General features: G+C 38.3%; 2 protein-coding genes across 3 annotated transcripts; one reads left to right on the plus strand and one right to left on the minus strand.

The window, feature by feature from the left end:
- The first annotated feature begins 59 nt into the window (after positions 1-59).
- Positions 60-22,362, plus strand: KPNA5 (karyopherin subunit alpha 5). 2 transcript variants are annotated; one of them, XM_054818946.1, is made up of 14 exons: positions 60-195; positions 2,442-2,575; positions 4,883-4,984; positions 5,067-5,166; positions 5,952-6,046; positions 6,871-7,002; positions 7,908-7,996; positions 9,420-9,519; positions 11,174-11,337; positions 12,406-12,484; positions 13,492-13,617; positions 14,715-14,842; positions 16,467-16,645; positions 18,631-22,362. In XM_054818946.1, exons 1-14 carry the CDS (start codon positions 192-194, stop codon positions 18,816-18,818), a joined length of 1,620 nt encoding a protein of 539 aa, XP_054674921.1. In that variant the 5' UTR covers positions 60-191; the 3' UTR covers positions 18,819-22,362. The 2 variants fall into 2 exon arrangements, with proteins under 2 accessions (XP_054674921.1, XP_054674922.1); XM_054818947.1 differs by lacking the exon at positions 60-195 and adding an exon at positions 3,201-3,314 and having other exon boundaries at positions 2,441-2,575.
- Positions 20,783-27,388, minus strand: FAM162B (family with sequence similarity 162 member B). The gene is made up of 4 exons (XM_054818953.1): positions 27,152-27,388; positions 26,639-26,750; positions 23,552-23,660; positions 20,783-23,316 (listed from the first exon to the last, which is right to left on the minus strand). The coding sequence occupies exons 1-4, from the start codon at positions 27,264-27,266 to the stop codon at positions 23,218-23,220; spliced, it is 435 nt and encodes a 144-aa protein (XP_054674928.1). The 5' UTR covers positions 27,267-27,388; the 3' UTR covers positions 20,783-23,217.
- Positions 27,389-27,761: the final 373 nt, after the last annotated feature.

Below are 27,761 nucleotides of genomic sequence, written 5' to 3' on the forward strand. Positions count from 1 at the left end.
TCGTTTCCTTGCCCGGGGCGAGTGCCTGGCGCGCGCAGAGCCTGCTGGGAGCGGAGGGGCCCGCCCCCCGGCCAGTGCGGCGCGCGGCGGGGCGGTGTCCGCCATCTTGAATTGAGATCAGGTGCCGCGCTCTGGAGCGGAGCGGGGTTTTGTCGTTTGGAGGGCGGCGGGTGCCGTGCGTCTCCGTTTCGATGGGTAAGGGTGCAAGAGCGCTAAGAGCTGGCGGGGAGAGGGATGAGGGGCTGTGCCCCCCTCCGGGGCGGAGTGCGGTGTGGTACGGTACAGTGCCGTGCCCCTTGCTGTAAGGTTCCCCCGCGCAGGCCGGTCTCCTGGCTGCTCGGGGATGGCTGGCGGTAGCGGGGCGTTGCCGCGCACGGCAGCTCGGTCCGCGCCAGGCGGGGCGGTCGGTGCTGGGACGGGGTCTTCCCGCGCTCTTCGCCGCTTCTTCAGAGGGCTGCCGTCCTCCCGCTTCCCTGCCCTGCCGCTCATGGAGGGGACTTTTCCATCGCCTCGCCAAGGGACGTGGGTGAAGAGCTTCGCTAGTCGCTCTTTGTGGCTGGGGGGTGTCCGAGCAGCCGGCGAGGGGACTTGTGCTCTGGCTGGGCTCTGCACTAGGGTCTTGGCCGGTGCGAAGCCTCCGGCCAGTGTCTGGAAGCCCGTGCGGCCTCCCCCGCACTGCTGGTCGGGGAGGGGGTGGTGGTACAGTAAGGCGCGGTATTTAGGGAGCCTTATGTAGGCAGGGAGAAAAAACCCCTATTAGTAGGATCGATCTTAGTCTAGGCACAACAGGTGGGCGAGATGCAGGATGTGGTGGGTGGAGGGATTTAGTGTTAAAACGAGTGTAGTTTTGCAGAGCAGAAGTGCAGACTTCCTTGGATTTAGATGCAAAAGTGGTGAAGCCTGTATAGATCAGGGACTGCCAGTCTTTTTGCCCATATGATGTCTATACCAAAACCCTTGTGGGGGGAATGAAGCTGTAAATTCATAAACTTTTATTTTTGAAAACACATTTGATAAGAGCTTCCTTCCAGTTGTGCTTCTGTAACTCTTTATAGAACTGGTGATCTAAACTGGGTTACTTTGAATGCATGCTTCTCTTGTTTGGTTCATTGCTTGTCCTGACAGTTTTATTGGCACAACTAAATTAACAAGGCATGAATGATTAAGGAAGTGATGATGTTCTAGGACTAGTTAAGCCAGTAGCCTTGTTGGGAAAATGGTCTTCTTATATTGTACCTCAAAAGTTACATGAGAATTACTAGAAGATTGCTTTAGATGGCGGCACACTTGACATCGTGGTCCAGAGATGGCAGTAGTTTAGTAGGGCTCTTGGGAAGCAGATGTGTGTGGGTGAAACAGGCTGTAGAGTCCTTGGGGTGTCTTGTTGATGTCAGCCTATGTCTGTGGACTGTTTTCCTCAGGTAGCTTGCGTTTATTGCTCAGCAGTCCCTGGTACTGCTCGTAGAAAAAAGTAAATAGACCCAGCATGGAATTTGATAGAGAATTGTGTGCAGCTCAAGAGCTGTAGTTCATGTATTCTTATTTATGTTTTCTTGTTGTGGAAGAATTCCAGACAAGTGAGAATTCATGTAGAGTCTTAAATCATGTTTTTGACAGTTTTTTCTCAGATGAAGCTACACTTTCAGCTTTAAAAACTAGCACCATGCTATTAACAACCTTTTTCAGTTGGCTGGTTTGATCATTTCAGTGACAGAATCATGTTCTTATCACTTTTATTTTTTCACGACTGATATGCCTGAAATGACAGGCAGATTCTAATCTTCTAATCCATTAAAAGAGCTGTTAATTAGAATGGGTCAATCATTTTGTTAGTTTAAAATGGAAAAGAGTATAGCTATCTGGATGCTACTGACCCTTAATTTGTTTTTCTGCAGTTTTTTCTGCATACAGTTTAGAAGGAAACACAGCATAAACTTTAGATCCTGTTTTATGTTTGCGAGATAGGTGTCTTGAAAAAATAAAGAAACAATGCAGTTAGATATTAAATGAAGCAGTAATTACTGCAGGTTTTCTTCTTGGATTTGTCCTTATTTTTTAATACATTTAATCTCTATGAGAGGAGGAAGCAAATTCATTTAGTTGCTGACAGAATAAAAATTTAGCAATGTAATGTTTTTGCTTTTTGTTTCTCAGCTTGCTCATAAGGCTCGTAACTTCTTTTTGCAGTAGCTTATGCCCTTTAACGAAGTATCTGATCCCTAAGATGATCCGTAGTTTAATCTGCAATTTAGAAATGCCTATCTAGGCAAAGATTTTTCTCTGATTTCTACCTTACAGATTTTTGTTGATGAACTGGGTGTTGTAAGCATCTACAGGAATATATAGCTGCTGCTGTAAATGCTTTTGTAGTACAAGAGATGGCATGTTTGCATTGCAAGGTTTGGCCTTTTGGAGTAATTTTTCTTCTTTTTTTTTAATAGACAACATGGCAAGCCCAGGTAAAGATAACTTCAGGATGAAAAGCTACAAGAATAATGCACTTAATCCCCAAGAAATGCGCAGACGAAGAGAGGAGGAAGGAATCCAGCTTCGGAAACAGAAAAGGGAAGAACAGGTAAATGTCTTGGTGAGCTGTTCAGTGCTTGTGAACCTAAATTCAGATACGTGAAAGGACCTGAGCAGAATCCAGGGCGCCAGGTTGAATGTCTGTTTTCTTTGCAATCCTGGGGAGCACCAGGCACTTCTCAACAAGATCATAAAACAAAAAATGAACAGAAGCCCTCTTAAGTCAGTAGGGCACACAGAGGAGAGACTCGTGTCTTAAGTTTAATCCTTAGTCTAGGTTTAAACAGGTAAGACTGGGCTGAAAGAATACTTGTTTCCGATAAGGATTACAAACATTGCACTCTCTTCTAGAGTTTGGGCCAAAGTTGTACTTTTAGAAGGGAGTGGATTATTTTCGTCTTTGAAGCCATACTTCAAATTGTCAAAGAGCTTTTCTCTAGTAACTTAGTAATGTGGCTAGCGATTAGTGATCCCTGAGCTATTATATATTACAACATTTGCAGTTGTCCTCATTGAATTTTTAGTGATTAGAGTACATGGAGCATTGTACAATTTAATGGCTTATGGTACTTCCTTTTCCCAAAATGTTTGGTAGTTTCTTACCAGGAAAGTAAGGAATGTAGTTTGTGTTTCTGCTTGGTCTAAAGTGGCTGAATTTGTCTCCCACAACCTAGAGAGTGTCCCAGGCACTGATCTACAGTCTTCTCTGAGGTGGGAATGCTTACCCTTCTCCTGGGAAAGTGGTGCTACTGCATGGAAAAAGAATTTAAATTAGTTGGGCCAGAGAGGTAAGAGTAAGAAGTAGTATGATGCTGGAGCATTGACTTGTGAATGGGTAACTGTATTGCAGTTCCTGCTGAAAGTTTTGTTTGTGTATTTTGTAGTAAATACTCCCTAGATAAATGATGAAAATAATGGGTGTTTTCTCTCTCATGCTGACTGTCATAATTGTGAGAATACTGTTATCTTCTCTTTAATCTTAATTTGTGGATTGGTGGTTTTTGGCTCTTCTTGAACTGTGGAGAACAAGTTCATGCAGGGAGATAACACTGCTTTTGCTCCAGAAGAAATTGGTAGATGGTAGATAGACCATGATCCTAAACAAAAACAGTTAATACATTTCAACCGAGAGCTTCTGTGTCCTTGTTGAGTGCTAGAAAGAATGGCTAGTCTTCCAAAAGAGGAATGTTGTTTCTTCTTCCTTTGTGGGTTTAAATTGAGTTAAACTCTGTTTATGTACAGGATTCTGCAGTTATTTTGCGTCCAAGACTGTGTCCAGTCCAGAAATGTGTTGAACAAGGGAGAGAGTGCCTTGGTTTAGGTTCCTGTTTGAAATATGGGTAGATGTAAACACAGAGTTGCTTCTGCAGTTTTGGGCACATACAATATCAGAAATCTAGGTGTCTATAGATCTTCAGGATTTAGTAGGAGGTTTCATTATTATGCTTACAGGTGAAATCTTAGTCAGTGGACTGAGTTTCTAACATTTATTTTTGAAGATACCAACATAATATTCTTAGAATTGTTAATTACAGTAGTTGTAAGTGTACTACTGGATTAAAGATAAAAATTTTGGTTTGGTTTCTAGAACAAAACAGGCTAATACAAATGTTTTGCTTGTATGTCAGAAAATGAAGAGGCATTCATTAAACATAGCTTATTAAATACTACAGTGCAGGTATGTACAGTGCATGCAGCCAATTTTAAAGTGATTTTTGGACATAGAGAATGTTTAAAGTTACATAATTTGAAAGTTCACCTTGAAGCTACGCTATTTTTGCTCCAACTGTATTAAAATAATGTTTTTGTTTTAATCTTTCTGCAACTGTATATGGAATATAGGTGCTGTTTATTTGTCATGCAAAGAAAGTATATAGATCTTAGACCTTCTGTTGAAGGGAGGAATGCAGTGTGCTGAAACACAAAACATTGACTCTGTGTTGATGATTTTAACTTCCAGCTACTTTCTCCTTTTTTAGTTTTAGAATACTGTTTCCTGCTTAAAAATAAATGCTAATTATGAGGAATAAAAGACTAAAAGTAAAAAGATCTGTATCTTCTTTTTTCTTATATGTTGAAAAATTTATGGATCTTTGCTAATTGAAGAAAACTTCAGTTTTTAAGTATCTCTCTGAAGTGTTGCAGGGCAGTTTATCAAGATACAGATATAGTAGTGTTTTACTCCTTTATGTTCTTTAAACTTTCATGTAGAATTCCATTTGCATGGATGAGTAGGAAGGTGAGTAGTTGAAATAGTTTGACTAGTATTGGTGAAAGCATTTCTTCAAGTGTATGTCATCAGTACCCACTCTATGGTGAGTTCTAATGTCTCCCCAAAAATTTCTTCTTTGTTTAGCTGTTTAAACGCCGAAACGTTTCTCTCCCGGGAAGTGAAGAATCTATGGTAGAAAGTCCAATTCAGGATCCTGATGTCAGCTCAACTGTACCTATTCCAGAGGTAATTACTTTAGAGTGTGTATAGAATGTTATCTGTTAATGTGCATAGCACTAGACCTAAGAAATCCTCCTTTTGTTTTTAGGAAGAAGTTATTACAGTGGATATGGTGCAGATGATTTTCTCAGACGATCCTGATCAGCAGCTCACAGCAACTCAGAAATTCAGAAAATTGCTATCTAAAGGTACGTAAATGTGGCCTGATTTTTTTTGTTGTTCCTTCTGTGTTGTTGTTATGAATTTTAGTCATAGTCAGTTAACCTTTATTTTTGTTTCACTTTAAAATAGAGCTTGCTGAAACTTCTAGTTCTGTTTATGGAGAAACCATGCCAAATCTATTCCGACCTAATGGCTAAATACAGAAAGCTTCATTATTCTAATGTTAAGTCCTTCAGACAAAGTAACAAAAGCAAGGATATTTTGATTGAAGTGTCCAGGGCAGTAACTAACTGCACACTAACATTACTTACAGCACTTGTAGTGATTCAATTTCTGATTCTCATTCTGTATTTGAGGGGAGAAAAATTATATAGTTGCCAAAGAACAGTTGTAACTTGCTTTTGTTGAGACTAAGACATGCAGTCTTTAATGCAAGTACTTGTATAGCATGATAGGTAGAGGTACGCTTGGTGATTTAAAATAGTATCTAATCATAATTGCTTTTACACTGACCTGAGCTACTGACTGAGGGAACAGTGTTTTGTAATGAGTTACTAACATACCAGTGGATAATAGTATGTGTTACTATTATTATACGTAATAGGGTGTTTACTAAATTGTAGCACTTCAGAAGAGCGCAGGATCATCTCTATAAAGTCAAACATTTAGCTCCTTCATTTAAGATTAAAATGATTGAATGCTAAAAGTTATAAGAACCAAGAATCGTGTTCATGTTTTGTGTCATACTGAAAAAGTAATTTATTTGGGGTTTTTTTAGACTTACACAAATATGTTTGTTTTTATCCCCTAGAGCCTAATCCACCTATAGATGAAGTAATACAAAAACCAGGAGTAGTACAGAGATTTGTGAAGTTTCTAGAGAGGAATGAGAATTACACTCTGCAAGTGAGTTTGGTAATGATTGGCGGTTTGGAATGGGATTAGAAACCTCCCAAAACAGCTTTGGAAAACATGTGATTTTTATTTTTTTAATAACCTAATTTAAGTATTTTTAACCACCAAAGCTGTAAATTTTAGTTGTCTAAAATGTCAGTTACTGCTACTGAAATTGTGACTTGACTCTTGTGAATTTCATAGTAGTCTTTAGGGCTGTTTATTCAGCTGGTCAAATATTTTGGTGTTGAAAGCAGAATGTGTTCAAGAGAGTTTCCGGAGTGGAAGGTATCTTAAGATCATCAGCATTGATGTGTGAGCAGAATCTGTTCTGTCTGTGTTGAGTATATTGTAGTACTTCCCAGTTGAAATCTTAGAAAAGAAAAAAATACAGGAAACTGAAAGGCTTGTGTGAAACACTTTTAGAAAAACTTTGAAAAATACATAATTAACAGTAAGAGTAACTAGTTCTGTCTACTTGTGGTAGCCCATGGAATAGCACTTAGGCCTTGTGTACTAGAACAATTAACTTAATATAGAGTAAACAGAAGGGATTTATACTAGTTAATAGAGATTTGAAATCTTCCTTACAGTTAGCACTGCAAGCCAAAACCTAAAAATAATTTAGATACCGAAGGTGCTTATTAAATAGAGATTTTGTCAATGCCAATTATTTTATTGTATAGAAAGTACAATAATAGTAATAATTGCATTTCAGTGGAAAAGAAAAAAAGTTGGAAAATTAACCTCTGCAACTCTCATGTCAAACTGTTTTTCATTAATTTAAGCTTTACTGCTGAGTGATTTAACATGGTCCTCTTTGTGCTCCTCAACAGTTTGAAGCAGCTTGGGCTTTGACAAACATAGCATCTGGAACTTTTCTACACACCAAAGTTGTAATTGAAACTGGAGCTGTCCCAATTTTTATTAAATTGCTTAGTTCAGAACATGAAGATGTACAGGAGCAGGTAACTGTTTTCTTAGGGTGTTCTATAACTACTTAAAATTAATTCATGAATGTCTTTTTTTTGGGGTGTGCGTGGTTAGAGAAGTTTGGAGCCACATTTGCCTACTAGCCCGTTGATCTGGCTCCAGGAAGATAAAAATTTACCTTCAGTGTATTTTTTCCCCTTGTGTGTTTTTTTTTTCTCTGATTTTTTTCAGTTTTCTTTGAACATGTTTTTTATTTCATGTTATTGAGTAATTTGAAGAAAGCATCTCATTCTACTGTGGCATTTACAGGTGGACAGGATCTGAAACACCGTAATAGAAAGAATATAGTAGAAAACAATGTGGATTTTTTTCCCCGAAGTTATTGTGCAGCTTTATTTACTATATACTTCTGCTCTTCCATCCTACTATGTTACAGTTTTCATTAACATTTTCCTGGACTTTCTTTTTTTGGTTTGGTTTTGGGGTTTTTTTGTTTATGTTTAAGAGAGGCTGCAATTTACTGGCTTTTGTTTAGCATGTTTGAAAGTTTGTATAGTGAAAGTTCAAGATGTAGCTTTTTTTATTCCTCATACATTGTTTGCAACTTTGAGCCAGTTTTATTGAATCTATTATACATAGTGAGCAAATGTAACTCTTGAAAAGAGTGTGTGTATCCTTTTTGTTGAAAAGCACATGAATCAACATATTTTCATAACAGAAGACTGACTTTCCTTGAAAGAATGACTTCAAGTTTAGGTAATTGACTTTATGCAAGTTCACCAAAACTGGAATATAGAAATCAGTAGTCTTCTGAAATTTTATATTTGGAATGATACTGCTTTTTTAATTCTATAGTATTTGCTGTAAATATTATATAGATGATCTGTAAAAGTTGATTTGCAAGCATGTATAAATTTACTTGGATGCTTTCCTTTTTAAGGCAGTGTGGGCTCTTGGTAACATTGCTGGTGATAATGCAGAATGCAGAGACTTTGTTTTAAACTGTGGAATATTACCACCTCTCTTGGAGTAAGTGTTGTAAATTAATATTATAGCTATATTATGCAGATATAGATAACTGTAAACTTCAACTTAAAATTTATTTGAAATTAATATAAGCTTTTTGCTGAATTGAGAATGTTTATTTTTTATTATATTGCTCTGACTCTAATGTTTTGATTAACCGAGCTTCATGCATATCTTTAATTAGTCCATGACTGGAAGCTTTTCAGTGTTTGCAAAAGGAGAGAAGTGTTATTTCACAGTGTGTTGGTTTTGACTGGGTGGAGTTGATTTTCTTCATACTAGCTTGTATGGGGCTGTTTTGGATTTGTGCTGAAAACAGTGTTGATAACACAGGGATGTTTTCATTATTGCTGAGCAGTGCTCACACAGAGTCAAGGCCTTTGCTGCTTCTCACCCCACCCCACCAGCGAGTAGGTTGGAGGTGTATGAGAAGTTGGGAGGGGACACAGCTGGGACAGCTGACCCCAACTGACCAAAGGGATATTTCTGTATTGTGCAGAACTCTGTGTTGCCAGAGTTCTGGGTATATAGGGTGGGAGAGATGATTTAATTTATACTTGGATTTATGTGATTCCAACTGGCTGGGCAATAGGCTGGTTTTACCATCTTTGTCTAGTAGCTCCAAGCTCCAGTCTTGCTATCTATCTATCCATTTGCTTGTTGAGGTGAGCTGGCAGAGTAGTTGTTATGTGAGCTGTGTTCCACCAGACGATTTCTCTTCACTACGAATGGTGTTCCAGCATTTACTATACGCTTACAATAGGATCTAAGGTAGCTTCATCACAGGAAATTACACACCACAAACTTTGTTCAATTTATTATTGTTTAAAATAATAAAATGCTTTAAAAAATTTGTAAAATAGCTTAAAATAATAATGAGAATGTGATTGCCTTCCTCAAGTATTTAAAGGATTAACAATTTTAGATGTTTTGGTATGTATCTGAAAGTCAACTTGATTTTTCAGGTGTTAACTCTTTCGCATTCTATTCAGCAAAAACAGTAAAGCATTAATTTTTTTAGATCTTAAGTTCTAACTTTTTATGGAAGTATTTTTGTTATTATTAATTGTATTCTCTGAATGTCAACATCAAAGTTAATTCAAGGGAGGGTTTCATCTCCTACTTCCTTCTGAAGACCCTCAGAAGAGATTAGTTGAATGATTTGTCATATAAGCAATGGTGTACTTCATATGCATATACTTGATTTGGGAATGAGATGTCTATGCAAAACAATTGATTCAGATACAGTTGATTCTCAGAAAATATTTGCAGCATGTAAACTATTAGGAGAAATAAATGGAAACTAGTGCCCAATAATAGGATTTCTTTTTCTGATTTGAGGTATTGTTGATAATAACAGACATAAAAAGACTTACCTATTCAGTAAGAAGTTATTATTTATTTAATTGTTGTATCTTTTTGACAGGCTGTTAACAAATTCAAATCGTCTTACAACAACTAGAAACGCGGTCTGGGCTCTCTCAAATCTCTGTAGGGGAAAGAACCCACCTCCAGACTTCAGTAAGGTATAAGAAAGTATTCATTTTGAGAAATTAGAAAGCTGAAGATGACTTATGTTTGTAATATGCTATAACTACAGAATCTTTGAATCTGCAGATAAACTCAATTTTATCTTTCTAATGTAATTACACCATCTTGTCCATCTGTTGTATTTGCACAAATTCATCTACTTTGACACCTTTCAGCAATAAAATTAAATTACTTAGAAATTTGAGACTGTAGTTAGTCAGATGCAAGTAGTCATTCACTGGTATGAAATTATGTAAAAATAACACGTTCAGCCCATAACCACTTGGGGCTGTATTTTCTCTAGATCTGTTTTAGAGGATGTGAGTTATGATTGAAGCTTTTTTTTTAAATTACTTTTTTTAATTTTTATTTTATGATTGCAAGCGCATGTTGCAGAAATAAAATTTTGAATTTTCTGATCTGTGAGATGCAGTTAAATCAGTCTGTGATGACAAAGGTGATTTGCCTGTATGCTCTCCCCTTCACTTCCTCCTCTTTCCAGTATGTGGTTATAATGACAGTAAGACTGTAGAGGCCAGTAGGTGTATTAGCTCTTTATTTTCAGTATGAAATTAATTTCTGGTAAGGTTAATGACATTAAAAGATGGAACTGAACATTGGATATTCTGGTAGAAGAGGTTAAATGATCATTAAAGATAATCTGAAGAGAATTTACATGCCTTGAAGCTTACTTCATGGAATAGTAATTACTGTGATTGCTACTTAATAATTCTTGGAGATATACTAACAAAAACGGGGATTTCTGATGTCAGTCTGTCACCTCACAATTGCTCTGCCTAAGTTATGTCCTTCAGTAGTGTTCTGTTCAGGTAGTAAAAAACCAGCAAGATTTCTTGCTGCTTAAACACTTAACTTTAGTGGAAAAGTATGCCATGTAGGCAGCTGCTAATAAGAATACTTCCTCTGCTTTTTGCTCTTTGCAGTAGCACCAGTTGAACACATAAAGGGAGGCTGAATTGTGTAACTGATGCAAGATAAAGAATTAAGTTCTACAAAGAACAAAAAATTCCCAAACTGTACCACTGAAACCTATCAGGTTTCAAGTGGTGTTAAGATGGTCTAGTTCATTTGGCTCTGTCTGTGTGGAACTTTTAGGAGATTAAGGCCAAAGACTACAGTTGCAGTGAGGACTGAAGTCAGCTGTTGCTTGTTTGATTTGGTTCAGTGAATGTTGAGTCCTCTGTGAATTACTCAGAGTTTCTTTGTGGTAAAGCAGTTGTAAATTTGTTATTACAAATAACCTCCAGTACTCCTATAAAGACAGCAATATCAAAAAATGTTATTACTTTGAAATTCTGTTCCCTGAGTGATTCAAAAAAGCATCAGTAATTCCTGATCATCTGTTTATCTGTAAAAGCTGATGGTTCTTGTTTAAGCTGAACAATTACATACCTAATATAATGTCTTTGATAAATGGGCTGTGAATCAGAATTTATCCAATTTGCCAGTTTGAATTCAATGTCCAGTTTAATCAGGAAGTGTTCCACCTAGGTCCTGATTCATTAATGAGCTCATGTGCTTTGGCAGTAAATAGTTTTGCACCTTTATGCCTTTACAGAATGTACTCTGAAACTTGAAAAATATGAAACACCTAATTCTATATTTTGTGATATTTTTTCTTTAACCTAGGTTGCTCCTTGCTTAAATGTTTTATCAAGACTGTTGTTTAGCAGTGACCCGGATGTGTTAGCAGATGCTTGCTGGGCCCTCTCTTACCTTTCAGATGGTCCCAATGATAAAATTCAAGCTGTTATTGATTCTGGAGTGTGTCGAAGATTGGTAGAGCTGCTTATGTAAGTCTTCTCTTCACCAAATAAATGTCTTACAGTACTGCTAATATTAATGAATTTGAATTGAGTTATTTTTTTCTCAGCTCAAGTCTGATTTTTTTTTTTTGAGAAACAATGAACATGAATTCAGTCTGAAATATTTTAAGTTGCTTGCTAGGTTGCTTGGTTCCTGGGATTTTTGTTGAGATTGACAGTGAAAAGTTTTCTCCAAAGTATTCTTTAAAATTTAATGTAGGATTTCATTTACATGGAAGAGTAGAAAGATGAAGACTGAAGACCAAGGTTGAATTGTAAATTAATTGCTCAGCTTTTTTTTTTTTTATTTATTTCACTGTTATATTTTGTTGTCTTAGCTTTCTAGGAGATGTAGTTGCAATGCAAGACAGTTCTTGGACTCAGGAAGTCTAGAGGCAGGCTTGTGCTACTTCTGAACTGTTCCAGTATATTTGTTTTTTGGTTCATTATTTTCCTAGAAAGGGAGACTAAATCCCTGTGTTCACATGGCGACTGCAGAGTAGGTCAGGGATAGTAGTTCCCAGCACAGTTCCCCATGAAAAGCTCATTTGTATAGCTGTCAGGAGAGGGTGAGGTTGCTTTTTCTTCTATAGATGCTTTAGGACGACTGAGTAGATTTCCTTCCTCCGTACCTCAGACAGTTGAATATTGAAATATGGGCTTCACATATTGGCTTCTAATGTTACTGACTTACAAAAGGGGAAAGTTCATTTACAAAGGGGGGCTGCTAAGTTTTAGTATACACCCCTTTTGTTTCTGTGGCTATTGAATGATGCAGGTTCTAGTACTGTATTCAATAATACTTGAGCTGGGTGAAATAAATCTGCTGGACACATAGATTGCTTTAAGTTGTGTTGTTCCATAGAGATGCCCTTTCCTTGAATCAGCAATTCAGTTATGGGCTTGCAGTTGTCAAGTGTGGCTAAATAGGGGGAAAGTAATGCAGTATTTTCTATAACTAAAAATTTACCGCCTGAAGTAAACTGTTTTTCACTGAAAAAGCAAAATTATACTTTAACACTTGGTAATATCAAGCAATTTCATATTTGTCTCCAGGCATAATGATTACAAGGTGGTATCCCCTGCATTAAGAGCAGTTGGAAATATTGTTACGGGGGATGATATCCAAACACAGGTAGGACTCGTTGATTTAAGAAAAAATAATTGGCAGGTAGAAAAATGGTTACAGAATTTTGTAAAAATTGTTACAAAATACATGTCTAGTACAGGTGTCTGCATACATCAGTGAAAGAGGCTCTGTACAAATCTATGTTGTTTGACAGTCAGTTTAGGTTGCTATTTTAAACGTTAAATTACTGCAACAACGAATGCTTTTCTTACAAGACTATGTAGTGGATTGTTTCATTCCTGTATGGTACTTTGAATGTTGCTTCCCATTCACGATGAAAGTAACTTTTTTTTTTCCCTTAGTGGGGGTGCAATTATTTATTATCGTTATTATCTTTTTATTTTTAAGTCTTCAAATGCATTCAAAGCTTTTACTTGTAAGCAATGATCCTACTCGATTTGTCCATGAATTTGTATGTGATAGTCTTACTGATGGAGTTTATTCTAAAGATTTATTTTTTAATTTTAGGCAATGGAGTTGAGTTTGAAGCAATGCAGGAAATACTAAGGTCCTGCTTTCAACAAAATTGTGTCTAAAAGGTTGACAGAACTAGCGTAAAGGAAAAATAAGGAAATAAGTTAATTATGTAATTTGTTGTGGGCTCTATAGGAGAGGATTTTGCTAAGGAATTAAATAGAAAACATCTGTCTTTTAAAAAACAAATTAACAAATAACTATATGAATTAGATTTACACTTCTCAGTTATACATATTCTAGCCTTAAGGAGCCTAATTTAGTCTTGCTGTTGTCAGTCGTCTGGTCTGAACTCAATGGAGGGCAGATTCAAATTGCTGGATTGTCTATTCACACACTACAGCATTGAACACTTTAATTTTGCAGGAAACATCCTTTGTATGTATACACAACATACATATATGTCTTTGTATGTATACAACATACTTTGTATAATATAAACATGTTGCAAAATTTTCTTTTGAAGTCATCTGTAGAGTGCTTTTATATATACATATGTATATTGTACGACCCAGTTTTCAATTCTCAAATTACTTTAGGTGATTCTAAACTGCTCTGCGTTACCCTGTCTCTTGCACTTGCTTAGTAGTCCCAAGGAATCTATTCGAAAAGAAGCGTGCTGGACTGTTTCTAATATTACTGCAGGAAACAGAGCTCAGATTCAGGTAAAGCCTGTATATGTGTTACTTGGATGGTTTTGTTTTTGTTCTACTAGTTCACTTGATTCTCCTTTACATGGAGAAATAAGTAGATACTATGTTGATTCCGCATTATTTGTTTTAGTCCTAACTGTATGTAATTTACCCAATTTAAATATTTTTTTCTAAATTTTGAAAGATTATTATAAATAACTTCATAAAAAAATACTTTAAAAATAGCTGTCATGATTTGCACAAAAGAAACTGATTAATTTCTCTCAGAGGGACTTAGTTGATGCTTATGAAATGGATGAAAGGATGCTTAAAACATTCTGATATCAACAATTGTTATTTTTCCCTGTGGAAGCATCATCTACTGGTATATTATCTTTAATTTTGTTCTGCGTTGTAATATACATGTTGAAGTAATAAGCAATTTTTCTTTTTTGAAAGTTGAAACAAAATATTTTGCACAAATTAGTCCAGTGAAAAGTGGACAATTCTACCAATTTGGAAGTGTTGAATATTTTGCTTGGATAAAACACCTGCATGATGTCATCAATACTGAGTTGTATTCTTGTGGAAACTACTAAATGCTGACTGTTGTTCCAGTGGCTGGAATTACCTGAAAAAAGGTTCTGTTCAACAAAATTGAGAATTCTCAATCAGAGTACATGTTTCAATATGATTTTTTTGATTTTTTTCCCCTTCTACTTCAATCAGGGATGAAAATGTTACTTCTTGATGTAATTTACACTATATAATATAGTCTCCAATTACAGTGTTTCTGTGGAGACCACAAACCTGAATAAAATGGACAAAGTGAAGTTTTGTTCTTGATTGCCAGTTCAAAAACTCAGTTTTAGTGTTTGTGTTGTATGATTTTTAAATGGGCCTATCCAGTAAGCACTATTCTGTCCACCAGAGAAATCAACAGAGAAGTTACTGTGATGGCTGCTGCAGTGCAATGTTGCAATAGTTCTGAATTTCAGTTTAGTGTTTCTAGTTAGCATGGTGCCTTCTAACAAAGGCATCACTGACTGTTGTAGTGAAGGGTATTAGTGTTCTTTGTGTATACTGAATCTTTATTAATTATTGTAAAATACTATCATTTCCTCTCTTAGGCTGTTATAGATGCAAATATTTTTCCAATATTGATCGAAATTCTTCAGAAAGCTGAATTTCGCACCAGAAAAGAAGCAGCATGGGCCATAACTAATGCAACATCAGGAGGAACCCCTGAACAGATTAGGTAAGTTTGTATATGTTACTATTTTCTCTGCCTAAGTATCTTCGCTAAGGCATTCTTGTTTCTGCGTTTGAATCCTGACAAACGTAGCAACAAAATCTTAAACACAACTGTAATTCCTTGAAACTCTTGTCTATACAGAGACTAAAAATGTAGAAATTCAGAAAAATGAGTGAAATATATGCAGTAGACTTAATAACAAATTGACCAATACTGCTTTGTGTCAGTGGTATTACACCTAAAGCTTTCACAGGGTTATCTTCCAGAGGTGATACTGTATTGTCAAAAACAACTGGAACAGTTAATGAATGGTTTCAGTGTTTGACAATAGAAAACTTTGAGAGAGTTGTTGAGAAAATTTGTGCAATGTGATTGTAGCTCTTTGTGGAGAGACTTCAGGAATTTTAGTGGTTTCTTCCTGTATTTCAAACTCACTATCAGTATTATTTTAAAGCAGATATCTGAACTCCTTTTTCAAAATTTAGTTTGATTAAAATCCTGTTGTCAGCACCTATTTATGTGCTGCAAAGATTGGACAAGTTGTATAACTAGAACAAAATACTGTCTGATTTCTCTGAATACTGCCAGCATAGCCATCAGTTTGAATCAGTGGTAAACATATTTGTAAATGACAGTGTATTATTTGGAAACCGGAACTGAAAGTGATGTGATAAATCTTCTGGCGCAGGAGATCTGTTGGAATTTATTTCAAATATCAACAATCTTGGTTTTCTTATAACCACTAGGTGTTATCAGAGGTAATGAAATTTGTTGGTTTGTTTTTTGCTATTAATCTGATCACTTGCATAACATGACATCTTAAAATTTAGGATATTTGAAAGAAATTTCAATTCAGGACTTCAAATAGTAAATGTGCATGTAATAACATAAAAGTAGCTTCTCATCACAAAATACAGATGCATTATCTGTGTCATGAAGTTTTAGCCCTTCTGATGTCCTCAAGGTGCTGCTGACTAACTGCAGGATATTTTAAAGACACTAAAACTATATTTAAGCAACCTTTTAATGCAGGCAACCATTATTGTCTTCGTTTTACTTCATTCTCTCATGCTAGAAACAAGGACACAGGTTCTGACTTGTAAAAGTTCGTACACAATTTTGTGCAAAATTGGAAAAAGGAGTAGCATACTCAGAATCCTAGTATTTTTTGATATTTACAAGTGTAAAAAATTAAAATTAGCACAGAGCAGTGTCCAGTGTTCTTATCTGTCTCTAGTGTGTTTACTCGATATTTTTACCATTACAAAATTTCAAATGCTGAAGAAAAGAACTTACTGCTAAAACAAACTTTTTCTCTCACATTCATTTAAACTCATCTGAAGATCATAAGTGAAAAGGAGTTGAAAGGACTGCAAATTCCACACTCCAGTTAGGAATATGCACATTAAATTTTCTTATTAGGATAAATTAGAATATGTGGTCAATTTCAGACTAAGCTTATCTTTGTGTTGTTGAATGTTTTACATGTTTGTTTGTTTGTTTCAGCCACTTTTTTTAGCAAAAGTAAGGACCAATAGTGACAGACTGGCATGTCAGAATAAATATGCTGGATTTTCAGTCCTTCTTTTCTCCCCCCACCCTGCTCTGTTTTTCTGCTGTTATAAAGGTATTTGGTAGCACTAGGTTGTACCAAGCCTCTTTGTGACCTCCTGACTGTGATGGATTCAAAAATAGTCCAGGTGGCTCTAAATGGACTTGAAAATATTCTGCGTCTTGGAGAACAGGAGTCTAAGCAAAATGGAATGGGCATTAATCCGTATTGTGCCCTTATAGAGGAAGCATATGGTAAGAAATTACTTCTGAAACTACATGTCTGAACTTCCTTATTTCAGGCTGTAAAAACATAACCATTGTGAACCATTGTGAAATTTGTAGGTAAGTTTAGTATTACTATAAGAATTACATCAAGCATAAGTGGGCATTAAAGTATCATAAATTAAGTAATGTAACATGGTGGAAAAGTGGTTAAATGCAGAAAACGGCTAATTATATCATCCTTATTGCTTTAGCCTCTGTAGTCACCAGAATGGTTTGTATGAGCTCTTCCAAATCCAACTTAAGTGAAAATTGAATTATTTTAAATAGCTAAAAAGGAGTTTTGAATTAACCTAATTGACTCCCAAGAACTTAACTTCTGCCAGCAGAGCAGAAGTTATGTCCTCTATCTTGTAAATGATAAGCCCTTGGAAAGATAATGTCTTCAAATCTTAAAATTAAATTTGAAAAATGATCATAGAATCATAGAATGGTTTGGGTTGGAAGGGACCTCAAAGCCCATCTAGTTCCAACCCCCCTGCCAACGGCAGGGACACCCTCCACTAGACCACGTTGCCCAAAGCCCCATCCAACCTGGCCTTGAACACTTCCAGGGAGGGGGCAGCCACAACCTCTCTGGGCAACATGTTCCGGTGCCTCATCACCCTCACAGTAAAGAATTTCTTGCTTATATCTAATCTAAATCGACCCTCCTTCAGCTTAAACCCATTACCCCTTGTCCTGTCACTCCACTCCCTGATAAACAGTCCCTCACCATCTTTCCTGTAGGCCTCTTCAGGTACTGGAAGGCCGCAATCAGATCTCCCCGGAGCCTTCTTTTCTCCAGGCTGAACAACCCCAACTCTCTCAGCCTGTCCTCATAGGAGAGGTGCTCCAGCCCTCTGATCAGCTTTGTGGCCCTCCTCTGGACTCGCTCCAACAGCTCCATGCCTCTCCTGTACTGGGCCCTCCAGAGCTGGATGCAGTACTCCAGGTGGGGTCTCACAAGAGCGGAGTAGAGGGGCAGGATCACCTCCCTCGACCTGCTGGTCACGCCTCTTTTGATGCAGCCCAGGACACGGTTGTCTTCCTGGGTTGCAAGTGCACCTTGCTGGCTCATGTTGAGCTTCTCATCAATCAATACCCCCAAGTCCTTCTCCTTAGGGCTGCTTTCAATCCATTCTCCGCCCAGCCTATAGCTGTGCTTGGGATTGCACCGACCCATGTGCAGGACCTTGCACTTGGCCTTGTTGAACTTCATGCTGTTCGCACAGGTCTACCTCTCCAGCCTGTCAAGGTCCCTCTGGATGGCAATCCCTTCCCTCCAGCGTGTTGACCACACCACACAGCTTGGTGTTGTCGTCAAATTTGCTGAGAGTGCACTTGATCCCACTGTCCGTGTTGCCGACAAAGATGTTAAACAGTGCCGGTCCCAGTACTGACCCCTGAGGAACGCCACTCGTCACCGTTCTCCACTCGTACATTGAGCTGTTGACCGCAACTCTTTGGTTGTGACCATCCAGCCAATCCTTATCCACTGAGTGGTATGATACCAGACTGGTATGATACCAGACTGTGCCCAGTGACAACTCTGTAATAGGGGATAGAATTTAGAGTTGGGGAAGACTGAAAGAGTAAAAGAAAAGAAATGGGGATATTGGAAATTGCTATAGCAAACAGTTTTATTCTATCCTAATTCGATACAGATTCGATGTCTTTGCAGACATGGCATATTTCTTTGGAGATACTACAGACTCCTCTTCGTCCTTAGTTTAATTGATATTTTTTAGCATAGTTTTAAAACTAGTTTGGACAGCAGAAAATGCTGCAGAAAGTGAAGACTAGAAATACATGGGTTAGGAAATTAAGAATCAATGGTATTAAATGAATTGAGATGATTTGGGATTGTTTTTTTTTTTAATCTAAGAAGTACTGCTATACTGTAAGCTGTTTGCCTTTGAATTCATCATTCATTTAAGCAACTAGATTTTGAAAATGTTTTGTTTTGAATTTAGGACTTGATAAAATTGAATTTCTTCAGAGGCATGAAAACCAAGAGATCTACCAAAAGGCTTTTGAACTCATAGAACATTACTTTGGTGTCGAAGAAGAGGATTCCAGTATTGCACCTCAGGTGGATGAAAGTCAGCAGCAGTTTGTGTTTCAACAGCAGGAGGCTCCAATGGAGGGGTTTCAGCTGTAAACTATTGAAGTGAAGACAAGCATAAAATGTAAACACTTGTAGGGTTTTGTTTGTTGGTGGTTTGTTGGTTTTTTTTTTTTCCCCCCAGAGGTCTTTTCTTTATGGCCAAAGTTAAACGAAGAGTCAAATACGTTTTGCAGAAATAGATGAAGAAGCAGCTCGTGCACTTTCGTATATTGTGTTAGATACAACTGTTCTTTGTTTTGTATTTGTGTTTTTCATTCTCTCTCATGTACAGAAAACAACTGTGAGTAATCATGTCTAAAGTAAAGCATTAAATGTGATTGATTTAACAAGAACTGTTAAGCTAAGACTTGGTAGGATTTTAGGCAGTAGTTCTGAATTTTTCATGTAGTCTCAAACTGCATATCAGCAATACAGTTACTGACAGTTGCATTTTTGGCAGTAGGCTTGACTTGCCCAGTCTCTATCAAATCTACCTCTTGTATTGAAGCAAAAACATTGCTTCAGAACTAAGGCATGAAATAAAGATGAGCTTGTAAGAAGCTGAATTGGAATGTGAAAAATATTTATTTAACTTGTTAAACTTTTATGCATTACTTACTTTACAATGCAGTGTTGGAATTTATTTATAAAATATATTTAAAGACATAATAGATATACATATATAATGCTAATTACCTAATATAATATTGAATATATAAAAAAGCTTTTTCTGAATTTTGTGGGAAGAGGACTATTTCAGAGGTTTTCAGATTGGAATCAGCAGAGAGCTTGCTGGTCATTTGATGTTGGCTCTGTAATTAAAGCTGCTAAATGGCATTAAAAGTCAGCCGCAAATGCAGTACTTTGCAGCGGAAGCAATTGCTGTAGTTACCACAAGAACGCTGCAATTATGAATGACAGAGATGGTGATTTGCACGAATTGCCAAACAGATGGTTTACAGCTGTCTCCTTTCAAAATGTGGTAACACCACTTTAGTTTGAGAAACATTGCAGTGTTTGCCTTTCTAGTACAGTAGCTTCTTAAAAGTTTAGAGAGTAGGTGGGGTTTTTTTTTTTGACCAAATACGCTACCGCCACTTGAATTGTTCTTTAAGTTAAGTAACTCTGTTTTCTTTTCATAAGACAGTAGAAATACTGCAGTGAAGAATGAATAGTGAATCACTCCTTTCCAGTTGAAGGAAAAGTTTGTTGTACTGTAAATAGCGTTAAGTATGTGGACACCAAAACTAACTAGAAGTTATTGTCATCTAAATATTTAGGCTCTACAGTGTACAGTGTTTGCTGTTAAACACTAAAAGAAATAGAATTCTAATATTTGCGTTAACAATTTTGAATACAGAAAAATGTATGCTCTGCTTTGACTTGCATAAAAGTAGTATTTCTGGTGTATTAGTAATATATCTCATTTGGAGAAATTAATACTTTGGGTTAACTCTGAAGTATGATTATTTTTTATTACCTGTAATTAATGTATTAACATCAAACTCCTGGGTTAAGTGAAATCCTTGACATATGAGAGCATTTCATGCTTCATAGCAAGCTGCAATTTAAACTTCAAATTACTTACCCCATGGCACTGTGCTTGTCACTAAACAATATTTTAATGCACTGAAAAATACAGGTTAAAGGTGGTATCATTTACAGTACCATTTTATATTTAGAATTTTTTTTACATGCAAGTTAAGATTCTAAGATGTTTCACTTTGATGTTACAGCAATATATACTATATTGTAATTGAATGTGGGACTTGAAGTGGATTAATGGTCAGTTTTGACTAAGATGTAACTGGGAGGGGAAAAAACCTCTTTTTGAAGTCTTTTTAGTGGAAGATAGAAGTGTAAGAAGTGTATATAGGAGTGCTGTTACTTTATGAACTCTGAATAATGAGATATTTTAGCAAATGACACTTTAAACCTAGATTTGTACAGCATACAACAGTTTTGCATAGTGTGATATTATTGAGTAAAGCTGCCAAATTTTCATATAATGTTAGATGATTGTATTTGTGCCCTTTTTACTCTCATAGTTTTAGGTTTTCATATACACCAACCTTCCTTCTCCTGTGCCCCCCCATCTGTTCAAAGTACAGGGTAACAATCATGGAATCTACCAGCATTACTAGTAAATGCTGAATTTCAATGTTCTTCTAGTGTATGAAAATTATTCAGGTAACAGGGTATTCCATTGTTTCTAACAACCTTGTTTTGATAACATGACCAGCTGTGCCTGCTTTTTATTTGGAGAACCCTGTAAAAACTGCATTTGTAAGCCTCTCGAATTCAAACCAAATCTGAACTATAAAAATCTTGATTAAAAGACTTGAAAATAAAGAGAAGAGGGGACATTTACAGTATTATATTTGTTTTGAAAGAATGTCTTCAGTTTTGTGGATATATTATTCTGTATGTGTGAACAGTTAGTGACTGCACTTTATGCATTTAGATTAACTATATTTCATGCCTCTGATACATTTAAATGTAACAGTTTAAAAGGGAACTAAAATTGATGGACTTTGGCTAATGAAAATCATTATTTAAACTCAACATTTGGTTTACCCTAAAATTGTTAAAAAATTTTAATGAAAATTCTGCTTTAGAGGATAAATGTACAGGATGGCCTCTCCTATTTTATCACTGGCTTTACATCACACTTTCTTAAAAGCACGTAAATGAACAATATAAAACTAGAGATGATGACTTAAGGTCAGCTCTGGTATAGTCATTTGCAGGTAGGGGCATGAATATGATGATGTTGTCTAAACATAATGAAACCAGTGTGGACAAAAAAATAATAACTGAGAGAAGAAAATAAAGTTTGGTATTCTATATGGACTCTCAAGTGCCCCATCCGTTACTAAATCTGTTTAAAAATACAAGGGTTTGGGTTTTGTGGTTTTGGCTTTAATTAAAAAGGGTACCATTTGTTCTGCTTAAATGTGAATACTAACTAGCTAATCTATGCAACTATGCAAAGCATAAGATTTTTTTTTTTTAGTTCCCTACTCTTGATACAGTGAATCATATCTAATTTTTTCATCGTTGCACTTTTGTCTGAGGACTGGTTCATACAGCTTTTTAATTTTATAGTATTTGCTTTAAACACTGTTGCTAGCAGCAATCAGAAAATAGTAATAATGTTGGCACAGAAATAAGTTAGCTGTAGAACAAGTTGCAACTGGAAAATATTTATTGTCGGGTCTGTCTTTTAAAAAGAAAAAAATAGAAAAGATGCACTATTGTCTTTCCTAAATGGTTAGATCTCAGTTGTTTAAAATTTATTAAATAGTACAACTGAGGATTTTTGTAATAGGTCTGCCAATTGGTATGTGAAGTTTAACTGTGACCTCAAGAGTTCACTGAAATCTAGATTGAGAAATTTCAGTTACTTCTGGCACAATATCTTCATATAACGTGTGGAAACTAAAATACCTGTACTAACTTCAGATAGTAATAGTGCATCTTTAAATCCAGGCCAAAGGCCCGTTACTGTAACAGAACACATATGAGTAGTATGCAATATTATGGAATGTTAAATCTCCAGATACCATACAGAAAACAATAAAACCTATTTTACAGATGTTTATTGTATTTATTTAGTGGTTCAATAAGTGTGGCTTCTTAAACTAGAAAACACAAATGCCATTTTGAATACAGCATCGAGGCAAATGAATTCAAACTCCATGATTTGTGCACTGTAAAAATATGCACTGTTACTGGAGAACTTTTGGGGTTTAAATACATTTTGTAAACATCTGACCAAGCATATACTTGTACGATAACTGCAGTCCTGTCTCTGCCTGCAGGACTGGCCACTGCTGTGGGAATTCTCGTGAAGGGTGTAAGGACTTGAGAGTTTGTGGGATTATCAGGCCATTTCCCCTCCCCGCACTTCTCCAAACCTCAGAGTTTAAGATATGTGATATTCTGGCTGAGTGCAGCTTGTTCTTTAATTAGAATTACAAAAGCAAATTGTGTAAGTCTCCTTGGTTTTGCAGTTTTCGTACTGTCACTTCGCTACTGCTTGGTCTTTGCTGTATTTAACCTTTTGTTGAAAACTTCTAGTTTTCCTGTAGGGAACTTCTATCTGTATAACAGAGCTCAAGCTCAAGCCTGAAAGAAAGGTTTTAAGATTGTGGAGACTTGGCTGCCCCATACGTGACATTCTTAGGAAACCACCTCATCTCCTTTGAAATTAGTTACTGGTTTTAATCATGTGCAAAACAGTCTAACTAATTTGAAGTATATGCAACAAGTACATTGAGTATCTCTCTAATAAAAAAGACCTTCTATTTCTTTCTGTGGTCGTGTAACTACCCTTGTTGGCTCCAGTCTCTGCAATACTACAGTTAACCATTTACTGGTGAAATTCACTAATCGCTCTCCGGAACCGCTAATTTTTCTCCTCCAAGGACACTGGGCATTTCATATGGAGTTACTTTGTCTTCGACTCCGCTGCTAGTGCGGCCTCTTTGCGCCACTTGGCCTTTTTTGCCAAGTTCCAGCTTGTTAAGGACTCGTGACGTGCGGCAGCCTGCGGGAGTAAAGCATCTACTTCAGAGTAGCGTAGTAGGAGTAACGATGCTCCTTGGGGAAACCCACCTGAGCTCCGGAACAGCCAGCAACTACTTTGGTGTCGGGGTGATGGGGACAGAGGTTAGCTAAAACTTGGGTAGGTGTAAGCTGCCGCTGCCTGCTCAGGTTTGTCTGCTTTGCACAGAACTACATCATTTGTAAGTGTGCTACGTGCCAGCTAGGGGTGTACTCACCTTTTTAGCTGAGGCAATCACTGCAAAACAGGCAACAATTGAGAGTCCAATCATGATGTAACAAGCTTTAACTCGAGCTTTGTTTCTTGCCCTGTCTAGCATCTCTGGCCTGCAATTAAAGTTAGTGAATCATTACAAAGCTGTGAAGTATCTTTTCTTCAAAGCATCACAAATGTAACATCACCATTGCAAAATAAAAATAGAATTAGCGCCTAAAACAATCACCTTCAGATTGCCATGACTGCTTTTTGTACCACCCAAGAACTTCGCATTTTCTGACCCTAAACTATTTCCAGTGAAAAGTAACATTTCATGAATTTAAGGTGATTTTTTTTAAGCTGGGAAAATAAAAAAAAAAAAGCTCATGCAATAAATATTTGCACTTAAATAGCTGGGGTAAATACACCAGAAATCTATTTGAACATAATGAAATTGAAGGGTGTTTATTTATTTTAAACAGATGGAGAATTATATGTGGTGTCAACTGGATGTGGTGAGCACACATTCTTTTCATTCAAAATGAACTTTACAAATTAATTACTGTCATACCTACCCTGTTTAGATGGCATCCTGTATGCTGTAGGCTAGGGACTTTACCCTTGGGGGGAGGAGATTAAAGCAGAGTTTGTACTGCTACGAATTATGAGGTTTTAGTTCTTCAGAAAAGCAGCAGCTTTATTTCAAGTGGGCGGCTGATGCCAGCCTTAGCACTATTACAGGAACACACGCCTAAACAAGAACAATCTATGCGATTATTTTTGCTGGTCATCAAAGGCAAAAGCAATGAAACTTCTGCCCTGTGTTTGGCAGTGGTTGCTGCAAGAGAGGCATTGTACAGCCCAGCAGCTCCGTTGGCTCAGCTCCGTTCTGAGGCTGCGTACCTCCAAGAACCAGGAGCACAGGAAATCTCCCCATTGCAAAAATGCTCTCAAAACCTTCAGCTAAGTCGTTTTCCTGAGTCAGACATTATACTTGGGAGTACTGTTTTTAAGATGTTCATTATAATGCTGGCTGTACACTATTTTCCTTTCATAAATCACGTGGGAATGCTTTATATGTATAAATACATGTATTCATAAGATATAGAATATAAATAATATATCATTATGGGTTTATACATATATATGTAAAAAGGATAGATGCATAAAGAATTGATTTTATGTTGCGAACAAAGCCCTTGTAATTATCTCTTTCCCCCAAAACACCTTTAGCTTTACTTCAAAGAGGATGAGTGGTGGAATGGGGCAGAGCTGGAGTTTTCACAGTGGATTCTGCCCAGGGAAGCGTGTACCAAGCCTGAGGGCTGGAGAGCTTCTCTTGAAGGCTCAGTGCAACAGAAGAGGGCAAGTCTGATGAGCAGCTGTGCCATATCACCCCCATCCCCGCCAACGCGCACACACGCACGTGTTGTACATGCCACGTTTCTTGCAGATGACTGACAATGCCTGCAGTTCTAAGCAGCTGCTTTTGTTTTGTGCAATGGCAAACGTCATCTTTAAAACAAACCGCACATCAGACTAGCATGTAAAATCATTAATCCACTAATCCATTTGTAGCAACAAAAGCAAAACCATAAATGTTATTAGTCTGGCTTATTAGCCTAATCATATTTCACAATGCACTAATTGAAACTCTTCTGGAGCAGATTTTCACTTTCTCCCTGCTTTCTGCCTCTGCTTTAAGGAAAACAGGCCTGATTATGTTCTTCCCTAATTGCACATTAGGGTCTTTGCTACTCAGTCCTTAATCAAGACTCTGGGTAAACCTCTGCTGAAGTCAATAACAGCTGTTTAAAAAAAAACCAAACCACAAAACCAACAACAAATCACAACAACCCAACAACTGCAGATTTGACCCTTAGTACAAACTATCTTCAGCAGCTAGATTGTGTTCACAGGGAACAATATCTTGCAATTCTTTTTTTTTTAATAGTGAAAGCAGTGACACAGTTCGGCTTCAATGTCTCACAATTACCTACTTCTAGTGTATCACTATCTATGATCTTACAGTTCTAAAAAGACTTTGCTCACCCAGAAAGCACAAAGTGGTGACACGCACTTGGCAGGCCAACTGCTACACAGAAACAAGCAATCTGCGTGTGTGCGTGTGTACGGACTGGCAAACGCGAGTGTCTTTATAAACACCTCCCGATGACTTGAATAGCTCTCAGAGCTTCTGAGACCTGTCTGAACCTTTCTCTAGAGAAAGACAGTGGGACTAACACAGTGCAAGAGAGGTGGGAGCCCTCAGAAAGCCACTGTCCAGCTCAGCAAATGGGAGTGAAACTGTCAGGAACAGGTAGAGGATGTAGCTGTTGCTTGACGCAGCTCTGTACACTGCTTACGCTCAACATAACACCTCAGACAGGGACATACTGTGATGATAAAATGTAGTGACCTGGAGAGAGACATATAACACGCTATCGAACATCCTAAGAAAAAGGCAGTAACTGGCATTAGAGGGGTTTCATGTGTTCAGTGACCAACTCCTTTGGGGGTTGCTAACTTTCAGCAAGTCAGAGAACCACTGAATCAGTGGGGTTTGGGTGGCAAGGGACCTTCAAAGATCATCTAGTCCAGTGGGTCATCAAGAATGGGAGGCTAAGGCTATGTTAAATACTTGGTTTTCCTTGGTGAGGGATGTTTCTCTCATAACGTCCATGTCTATTTTTCCTCAAATTCTATAATAAATCATAATTGGTTGGACGTAATCATTCAGTGACAGTCAGCTCCCTTAGAACTGTTCATGGGAGTTATAAATGGAAAATATTGTTTACCAATAACATCCTTCTCTGATTGCACATTAGGAATAAGCAAAATAAACAAGCCAGTACATTAATGTAACCGAAGCTATCTACTCAGATGGATCCAGTTCTTAATCCCAGGCTCTGGGGACCCCAGTAAGGAACATTTTTTCATCTTAACCTCTAACCAGGACAGGAAATTCTTTTGCCCTCTAATTTGTTTCCAAGTTTTCAGTATTGAAAAACTGACCAGTTCAAAGTCTGTGGAAAAGCTTTAGATCATAATCAGGCCACCACTTTCCCTTCAGCTCCATGTTCCCCTCAGACAAGAGCAGCACACTTACGGGATTCTCAGAGGAATCTCTTCTTCGGTCTTGAAACGTCCAGTCCAGAGGAGGATTTTTTTGTCAAACTTCGAAGGTTTGTAACTTGCAACCACCTTGTGAGCCTGCTCAGCTTAAAGATTAGGGAAAAAACACTTTGTCAAGCCATGCACTAAGAGCAAATGATGGGTGGTAGTAAGGGTGGAGGGGGAAAACCCCTGCCCATCCTGGTCGTTGGAAGAGTAACTCAGGGATTCAAATTCAGGTCTGCCCTACGCAGAGTTATCTCCAGGCGGTCTCCTGAACAGCCCCGCATGCAATGAGAGTCTCTGCGGGTCTGGTTCGACCTCCCCGCAGCCTGCGGGTACCCAAGCCAGCAGGAGAACGCCTGGGACCACCCGAGCCGCGGTGCCACCCGCGGGCCGCGCTGCGGACCCCGCCGGCGGGCGGGTGGGCAGCCCCAGCCCCGCTCCGCCCGCCAAACCTCCCTGTCAGCCCCGAGGCGCTCCCCCTCCGCGGCCCCGCACCCCTTACCGCGGGTGATGCCCGGGCTCCGGGCGGGGTCCCCGCCGGCGGCTCCCCGCGGCGCGGGCAGGCGGAGCGGTGCGGCGGACAGGAGCCGCCCCGGGCGGAGGCGCGCCGGCAGCATGGCCAGGGCGGCGAGGGCAGCGCGGAGCGGCGGGACCCTCTGCCTCGGCGGGAGCTGCCCCGGTCCCAGCCCCGGTCCCGGTGCCGGTCCGGCCCCGCCTGCCCCCGCCCCGCCCCGCGGACCCCTCCAGCCACCGCCCGGAGGCGAGGAGAGGCGGGGCGGCCGCCGGCGATGGGGGGCGGGGGGGGCGGTGGTCCTGAGAAGCCATCCTGCTCACCTAACGCTCCGACGTGCTACATCGCCAGCACGGACGCTTCAGCGTTAAATCAAAACTCGGTTAAAGAAACAGCCGCCGCGGTTCAGCTTCACGACTCAGCGCAAGGTGGACTCGAGTCCCGTACACAGACCTGCCCGCATCGGTGTTTCTGTCATTTTACCACTTTCAGGAGGTTCGAACTTACCAATTCTCATCAACACTCTTTTCTGTTTACTTCAGTTGAAACCCCTTATTTTTTTCCTTTCACGTCTTGGACAGAATAAACCTTTATTAAAAAA

Source organism: Grus americana, chromosome 3 (genome assembly GCF_028858705.1).
Source record: "Grus americana isolate bGruAme1 chromosome 3, bGruAme1.mat, whole genome shotgun sequence".
Classification (NCBI taxonomy): Eukaryota; Metazoa; Chordata; class Aves; order Gruiformes; family Gruidae; genus Grus; species Grus americana.

Bases quoted from the DNA above. Each gene is read 5' to 3' on its own strand.
- KPNA5 (XM_054818946.1), top strand. The intron at 13,618-14,714 runs GTAAAGCCTGTA...TTCCTCTCTTAG, and splicing joins GAAACAGAGCTCAGATTCAG to GCTGTTATAGATGCAAATAT. The intron at 16,646-18,630 runs GTAAGAAATTAC...TTTTGAATTTAG, and splicing joins CCTTATAGAGGAAGCATATG to GACTTGATAAAATTGAATTT.
- FAM162B (XM_054818953.1), bottom strand. From the start codon at position 27,266: ATGCTGCCGGCGCGCCTCCGCCCGGGGCGGCTCCTGTCCGCCGCACCG. The intron at 23,661-26,638 runs GTAAGTGTGCTG...CTTTAATTGCAG, and splicing joins GAGATTCCTCTGAGAATCCC to GCCAGAGATGCTAGACAGGG. The intron at 23,317-23,551 runs GTGAGTACACCC...TTACTCCCGCAG, and splicing joins TGATTGCCTCAGCTAAAAAG to GCTGCCGCACGTCACGAGTC.